The sequence below is a fragment of the Morone saxatilis genome, unplaced genomic scaffold (assembly GCF_004916995.1).
Source record: "Morone saxatilis isolate NCDOM2014 unplaced genomic scaffold, NCSU_SB_2.0 Contig8, whole genome shotgun sequence".
NCBI classification, from domain to species: domain Eukaryota; kingdom Metazoa; phylum Chordata; class Actinopteri; family Moronidae; genus Morone; species Morone saxatilis.
In genome coordinates, this window is record NW_023340257.1 from 9,340,196 (window position 1) to 9,348,383 (window position 8,188).

The 8,188-nt window shown below is 40.0% G+C and overlaps 2 protein-coding genes across 3 annotated transcripts in view; both read right to left on the reverse strand.

Moving 5' to 3' along the window:
- LOC118342002 (transmembrane protease serine 2-like) overlaps window positions 1-112 on the reverse strand; it is a 5,237-nt gene extending 5,125 nt beyond the window's left edge. The window contains exon 1 of the mRNA XM_035680427.1: window positions 98-112. Coding sequence (XP_035536320.1) covers window positions 98-112 — 15 coding nt within the window. The remainder of the gene's footprint in view (window positions 1-97) is intronic.
- Window positions 113-675: 563 nt separating this feature from the next.
- atm (ATM serine/threonine kinase) overlaps window positions 676-8,188 on the reverse strand; it is a 24,666-nt gene continuing 17,153 nt past the window's right edge. For both annotated transcript variants that reach the window (XM_035680000.1, XM_035680001.1), the window contains 15 exons: window positions 7,482-7,699; window positions 7,097-7,304; window positions 6,862-6,987; window positions 6,249-6,389; window positions 5,806-5,944; window positions 5,477-5,559; window positions 4,913-5,053; window positions 3,984-4,100; window positions 3,631-3,780; window positions 3,292-3,457; window positions 2,905-2,991; window positions 2,511-2,625; window positions 2,063-2,126; window positions 1,542-1,684; window positions 676-1,433 (listed from right to left, as the gene is read on the reverse strand). In XM_035680000.1, the coding sequence (XP_035535893.1) occupies window positions 1,253-1,433; window positions 1,542-1,684; window positions 2,063-2,126; window positions 2,511-2,625; window positions 2,905-2,991; window positions 3,292-3,457; window positions 3,631-3,780; window positions 3,984-4,100; window positions 4,913-5,053; window positions 5,477-5,559; window positions 5,806-5,944; window positions 6,249-6,389; window positions 6,862-6,987; window positions 7,097-7,304; window positions 7,482-7,699 (2,079 nt within the window). In that variant the 3' untranslated portion in view covers window positions 676-1,252. The remainder of the gene's footprint in view (window positions 1,434-1,541; window positions 1,685-2,062; window positions 2,127-2,510; window positions 2,626-2,904; window positions 2,992-3,291; window positions 3,458-3,630; window positions 3,781-3,983; window positions 4,101-4,912; window positions 5,054-5,476; window positions 5,560-5,805; window positions 5,945-6,248; window positions 6,390-6,861; window positions 6,988-7,096; window positions 7,305-7,481; window positions 7,700-8,188) is intronic.

Here is an 8,188-nt window from a genome sequence, read left to right on the forward strand (position 1 = left end):
TACTATTATAGTATAAATAACAGTTACTTACTATTTATATGTATATTCCTATTTCAAGAAGTTCTTCAAACTAATATAAATACAATTAAAAACTTACCGTATTTGTGGTCATTTTCTGCTTAACCATCAATATCTTAGTTTCCTGGTGGACGCAGTGGAAAAAAATATCTTACTGCGATAATTCAAACATCAGTCTGAATAATCTGGTCAACATCAACATCCACTCCGAGAGTAGTAATTGAAGCAAGAAGAGATATTTTTCAAAGCTCTGCTCTCTGATGAAATTCAGATCTCTAGCATCTCCTCTCACATTTGCCCTGCTCTGCCCTCCTCATCCTCACACCACCGTGATAAACTAAAGAGTGTGCATAATCGTCTGAGTTGCCACTCCTCACACTTCACTGGCATCGGTTTAAAGTTTCCCTCCTGTGCACACAACATGCACAAAAAGGACTGTTACCTCGTATAAACATCCCACAAGCGTTATCTGCTGAACTGTCAGCGCGGTGAGTACGCGATAGAAAGGCACTTCACCACATGAACTGTATACAAACACATTGAGCTTCAATACTTGAGTCAATGTTTGACAGAAAATGCAGAGAGAGCCATTATATGAGTAAATAACCTTGTAATGAATTACTAGACAACTAAAATGAGAGACAATTTGAACAAAACTTGACTTACAACAAAGTTTTATTTATTTATGCAGTAATCGTGTTTAAGAGCAGCGTTTTCTACAGAACAAGGACGTAGTAAACAGTTGCTGTTGAATAGATGAAATCTTTAAATTCATCATACATTTCTAAATGCCCTAGAGATACTCTATAGGGCATTACAGCACAACATCATATTCAGTAATTTAATACTAAAAGTACTGAAGTAACAAACAGCTGACCTGGATCAAAACCTTGCTGGATGGGGGATGGAAATGGAATTTCAAGTGCAGTTTATATAAAAGGCATGTCACACATTCATAAGGCATGTATTCACAGCTAAGAGCTTTGGCTATTCACAGCCAATAATTAATAACTTCATAAAACACTAGGCCTTTCCATTTTAGAAACACACAGTTTATTGGTCTTCAGGATTTTTTTTAATTCATGCTTTACTGCAGCAAAACATTATCATCATCTGGTCTGTTTTGCAAGAAGTATTGCATGCAGTTTGCCTAATTTCCTTAATGTTCTGTTAAAGTGCAAATTCCACTTTCCATTTGTTGCCTGAACCTGCCCAAGTCTACCTTCTCTCAGGTCTAAACCCAGGCCTGCCAGCCTGGGAAGAGTCTGCTGAGGTTTTTGGGGTCAATGGCTTGTTGGATGAGCAGGTTGACCTGGCCCCCGACGCTGAGCACCGTGCCCTCCTCCACACCCTTCAGCTTCTCCTGCAGCCTCAGCAGCACCCGCTCCGCCACCTTGTTAAAGCTCTGGCTGTCTCTGCAGGAGGAAGAGCATAAGGTCATGACACAGAGTTTTAAGAGAGACAGAAAACTTGTTCTACAACGTCTCTGAAAGAGCGCTCATCTTCATCATCTACTGCAGCACCTGGATTTACGGTGGTTGTCTATGTCGTCTCCCCCCATAGTGGAGCTGAGCGTTGCGTTGAGCTCCTGCTGTTCGTCGTGCTGCAGGTAGAAGGCCTTCAATGGGCTCATGGTCCAGTCGAACAAAGGGTCATACAGCAGCACCTGCACAGCACATAAACACACAAATGACATTTCTTTATGTGGAGATGAAACCATATTATCACTATCTGGTTGCTGCTGTTTACACTCCCCCAGACCTAAATTAAAATACTGGGTGTATGTATGTATATAAATAAATGTAATAACTATACATTTATACATTGATTTATTTTATTTTATGTTATTCTACTGCAAATTTAATTATCTCTTTGAACATGTGTAGCAGGAACGGACCGAAAACTCATTTTGTTGTACAACCTTGTGTGCTATAATGATAAATAAATTACATGAGGTGAAGGAACTGCCTGTGATATTGGAGCACAGAGCAGCTAAGGGGCATCGATGTCTGTACATTTATGTGAGTTGTTCCCATATTCTTACCTCTACGATAGTCAGCAGAGCTTCTTGAGAGTTCCTCATCACCTCTATAGTCTTCTCACAACATCTGAGCAGAGAAAATAGTTCAGACCACAAAGCAATGAGAAGGCTAAGCGAATGCTGCAGCACCCCTGCTTATTCACAAGACAGATCTTAATCTATGGCTGGAGATATGTTTTTCTTTTACTTATATATTTCTATTCATCATTGTCCTTGAAGGCACCACAAACACTGAAATGTTTTAAAAACTGGTCCTGCGAGTTCATTTTCACACTGTAGTGACTTTGAAGATAAATCAGTCTGAAAATGCGTGGGATGCATTTATTTATTATTGCAGGTATTTTGTAATTAACCTCACAAAAATGACAACAATGATGGAAAGAAACACCTTATGAAAACATTCCCAGGCTTGGTTTAGTATTTCCTGACATTTTTGGTTCTTTCTCCTCACCTTCTGAAAACTCCCTCCACTCCAGTGATGCCCATCCCGTCCACAATGTCTCTGGACAGTCTGAATGGGACGGTCTCAGGAGTGGGAAGGATCTTCCCCTGCTCAAAGGCAACACCTGAATGCCAAACGCATGAAAAACAGAGAGAGGGATGTGTTAGGATGCGTTATACACCACGTATTCTCAAAGTCTTCATCTTTGTTAATTTAGAGCTACAGCCAGAGCCCATATATAATGTAATTTAAATTGATCAAACTTTTCCAGTGTTACCAGGGCTCCTGCAAGGTTACATATGTACAGCAAGCTCAGTACACTCGGTTTACACAGCCTCACCTTTTCTGAAGAGCCTTTGATGTTTACATACAGTAAATGAAACTAACGAGTTAATGATTTTACCTAAATCGATGTGCACCAGTTCAGCAGTCTGCTCGTCAATCAGAATATTCTGGATGTGTCGGTCACCCAGGCCTACGATGTAGCCAACTGCGGGCACAAAACACAGAAGTGATTTACCGACTGAATCAAAAACAGAAAGTCAACAGGTCATCTACAATTTCAAACCTTGAAATGTGCTATTATATCGCCATTATTTGTTAGAATGAAAGGAAAAAATAGTTAAATAACTGTAATCATTTGTCTCCATGTCATAATTTATACTTGGACTCAATAACAAATTGCTCATCGTTTGAGGGGACGCAGCCTTTCTAATTCAATGCCTCCATGCTCGTCTTGCTTTGATCAATTTATGACTTTTTATTACGATTTATCCAGGACTGGTTGTACCTATAGAGGAAGTGGCTACGCTGCGAGTGTAAGCCAGCCGTTTCTCCATCCACACCGCGGGGTCCAGGAAGCGTTCCATGCAGAAATACCTGAAGACGGGCCTGAAGTTTCTGCACACCTCGCTGTAGGCCTGGAGCTTCTCATCAAATGCAAGCCTCTGAGCCTCCTGCAGTGACAGCACAACAGAAGATTAACAGGACAGGTTTTTAGTTACTTTCTGAGGGATGAATAGTGCAACACACAGTTCTGATTGGATCTGCACTTTGTACAGAAAACTCAGTAATTGTGTTTCTTTTCCATTCAACATCACTCTGTACTGAATACATGCTTAAGCAGTACCATCATCTTCTTGCGGCAACTCAGGTTGGTCCAGTCCCGGGGTCTGAAGCGTTTGTGGGCTCCTTTATTGGAATCCACCAGAAACTCCCCAATAGGCACTGTGCCAGAACACCACTCTAAGACGCCGCTGCGCTGCGAGAACGGCACTACCTGGGATGATGTACAAGAGAGACAGAACGCAGGTGATGCAAGTGTAAGTGTTCTGTTTTTTAACCGCTTTCATGATGATGAAAATATTGGAATTACAAGTCGACGACAAAAAGATCAAAGGAAGTATGCAACAGAACAACCCAGTCCCGATTTATTATTCTCTTTGAATTAAAGAGCAATGGTTTAAATATGAGTGTTATAACCTTGTATCGTCTGATGTTGAGCTTCCTCTTGCGAGTGTCCGTGTTGCGCTGCAGCAGCATGGAACACATGCTGAAGACCTGCTGCATGACTGCATCCTGTCGCAGATCATCCTGACCCTGTTCACACCGTGAGGGCAAAGGTTACCGGAGCACATGTAGTATAGTAAAGCACAGAGAGGGGGAAGTTTTAATTCTGTAGTCTAAATATTATTATTATAATTGTGTGTGTTTTTTAGTCATTTAAATTGTCTCCCAACAGTAAAAAGTCATTAAAATACAATAAATTTGTCTTTGAAATATGAATAGGTTTTGATAGCAATCCCATCAATTTTCCACAATTGAGCAACTGTAAGACAGAGCGAGGGTCAGATTAATAAAATGCCCATATATCACAAATATTCCTCCATGAAACTGCATAATGGCAAACTGATCTCAAAACAGACATTCAAAGAGGTTAAAGATTGGAGAAAACTGTTATTTCACCATGACTCTCCCGAGTGTCTAAGTGGTGAATTATTAGCCTTTAAGTGGCAGACAAGGGTTTCTACAAACACAAACATGAGCTCACACACACATTCACACATGCACAAGCTGTCTCCCGAAGAATGTCCTCATTATCAAAGGCGTGAAAGCATGTTTGTGATCTAACAAACTTTGTATTTTTCCTGGCACAAAAACAAGATTAATTATTAGCAAGAGCCAAACTGAAATGGAAAAGAACTGAAGTTAAAAGTGAGCCGGCTCCCCATCGCTGCCGGTCAGACTTTAATCAAACATGACAGCAGCTTGAGCTTCAAAGAGAGGGGGGATTTGTTTAGTCACATGTTTCAGACAGAGAAAAAAAATGTCTTTGTGCATGTTTGCAACATGAACTCAACCTATTTAACCCAGACAATCAAAGGCATACTTCACATAAGAGGCGCACTTACTTTTACCAGTTGTCTCCTGCTCTTGCCGTCGGAGCCGACACAGTCGATGATCTTGGGCAGGTTGACTCCTCCCGCCAGGTGATACTGGGGCACGAAGGATCTGACAGTCACCAAGTTGTCATAACAACCGGATGGATCGACCTATGTAGGCAATCATACAACACGCTGTTTAAAGAGCGTTAAATATTGTACATGTATATGTGGAGCCATTAGTGGAGCTGATTTGGTCTGGAAGAGCTTTGTGTCCTACTGTTGTTTATGAATGTGGGACAGGAAACATTGATTTGATAAAACAAGAAGATAAAATGTCATGCTTTGTGAACTGATCTGTCATTTACCGCCAACAATGCTCAAGCATCTCACACTTAAGATGTTTGTTTCTTCACTTGATCATGATATTTTACTAGAATATCAGCCAAAGAAAATCCATCAGTAGAATTAAATCAAATTAATCTCTTCAGGACTTCCATTCATCTGTAAATATTTAAGTGCTTTGAAAACCTATATGAGACCTTTCAAACTAAAATGATTAGGGATAATGAAAGAAGTTTCATTGTTTTTTACCTTGATCTCCATTGTGGGGATGACAACCTCATCTAGGTCTTTGATTTGCATGATGGGCTGATCAGCAGGGATGGGAATAGCCTCTGTAATAAAAACAAAGATACAATGGATGATTCGGCAGCTGGACGTAGACATACCATAATAGACACATTGTCCATGTAAGCCACTAAAAAACTATAAATGCTTTATTACAAACTAAATGCCTAACTATGTACCACCAGGATAAATGTTAGATTTCTTTTTGACATTTCAAGGATAGAAATCCTTGGATACTTGAAATTCCACCCAGTGTGTTTTTTCATATACATCCCTTTGCTCCAACTACTCACTCTTCTCAGTCTTGTGCTTGCTGGCGTCCATGTAAGCCAGAGTGATGTAGGCATCACACAGACGCTCAATGCCTCGGATCATCTTGCCTCTCTTTTTCCTGATTGCGTTTATGATCTTTTGGGCCACATCTGAACGCTCCTGCATGACAAAAACTTCACTTGAGTATATTATATTATAATATTGATCCTATTTAAAACAGTATTTGCGATAAAAGCCAGAGGGATTTAATTTGCCAATAACAGAACTATGTTATCTTTGCTTAATATAAACAGTAATGCAACTAATTATTACTTAAGTGGGTGTGGAAAACAGATCAAAGTAATTGTATAAATTGTGATTAAATTTCTATAGTGATACACAACAAGCATCATGTATTCCTGCATCATAAATGCGTGACACGTTCGAGCTACACATGAAACTGAGAATTATTGAATGTTCTCACTAGGTCAAACTGGGAGAGCTGCCGTGGAGCGCTCTTATACAGCCGGCTCCTGCAGAAGCTCTCGTCCTTGTTGGCATTCACCAGGGCGAAGATGATGAAGAGTGTGTGGTGAGGGTGCTCCAGAGACGCTCTGCGTATCAGCTGTGAGGAGAAGAAACAAGTGAAGTTAAATAGACTTTAAGATCTTTTTATGACCTATTTTATTTCTATACAAGCAAAAAGACTATGAAGGAAAATGCTTCAATGCTGGTTTTGTTTTGTAGTTGTTACAGCATGATCAATAAATTTTTTTCCCAAAAACAGTGAGACTGAAAAATGCATCTTCATACAAATAATGTTAACTTTGTTAATCCAATCAGTTTTTAAGACCTGTAAAAGCCATTTAAGGCCTAAAATACTGATAATTGGATGTGAGACTTTTTAAGAACCTGTGGACAGCCTGAATATAATCCATTATCTGTATCAAGCAAAAATCTCTTGTTAGTAAGTTGGCTTTTTCAGGAATTGAGTGACACTGGTTGGCCCTGATTTTGCATGTACAGGAAAATCATCATGATGAAAAGACAGCTGTATATGGTATATGTTAATGTGCATCAAAACAGTGTTGCATTACGTCGCAGAGGACATCGTGGAAGCCCGTATCGTCAGTGATGCCAGATGCCATCTTGGTCCCCATGCGAGCAGCCAGCTGATACATGAGAGGCAGAAACTTATAGGAAGGGATCTGCTTCACCCCCTTCTGGAAAAGAAAATTAAAAGCATTTAACTTCCATTTCCTTAAAAAATAAAAGGACCTTTTATCCCAAACTTAAATGCAAAAATAAGAAGTCCAGCTGTGTTTTACTAACCTTCATCATATCATTTACGGTCTTAACGTCAGCATTCTCCAGCCAGAGCGAAGCCAGGCGGAACACCCAGGTGTCGTGCTCCTCACCTTGCTCCAGACACTTGATGTAGTTCTCCACCGCCTTGCACAAGAAACGCTGTCTGTCTGCCTGCAGGTTGGACAGGGCCTTCTCATCCAGCTCCAGCTCTCCCTTTACCTTTATTGTGTACCTGTGAAGTCAGTGGAAGAACAATCAACCCTTGCTGGGATTTTTGTCTGCATATTATTTTTCCAGTTGCTTTTTATTTATTTATGTTACTTATTTGGGTTAGATTAATGAAAGTCATCTTTATACATGAAGGATCCAGTTTTTTCCCTGCTACCATCAGTGCTTTTAAAACACAGACCTGTTGGACGTCACTTTACGTTCCCTTATTAGGTCCACTTCCTCTTTGGCCTTCTGCAGCAGTGCCTGCTTGTTCTCAAACTCAGAGGAGTTCATGTATTTGTCGATGCTCTGGTACTGAGCATCAGAGAAGCGGGCCAGAGACAGGAAGGCCTCAGTCCGCTGACTCTGCAGCCTGGAGTCCTGAACTCCTGATTCCCCCTCGATCACCTCTACTGCCTGAGAGAACAGCAGAGGAGGGACGTTTATTGGTTAGAAAAGCTCACAGCTTCATTTTGTTATTGAAGGAACAGCCACAATTATTTATTTATTTGTTTTTTTTTCTTATTGTATTCTCTTCAGGGTCCAAATACCTCACTGTAACGTGTATGCAACTGTGTGAAGCCAAACTGCCACAAGAACAATTTTTTTTATTCAGTTTTGAAAATTTACTTTTTTTCTCATTGTTCATATACCTGCGTGTATTACCTATGGATGTAATAACAATGCATTTAGAAATGAGCATTTGCACTTAAAAACATATTACTACAAAACTGTGACCTCATTCAGTAAGTTGGCAATGTAGAGGCACACAGGTACAGGCGAACACACAGACACACACACTGTACATATATATATATATATATGTATATATATACATATAATAAATAGGGAAAAACAAAGTGAGTATCATAAATTGTGTAAAAAATGTTGTAGACATGCAAGATC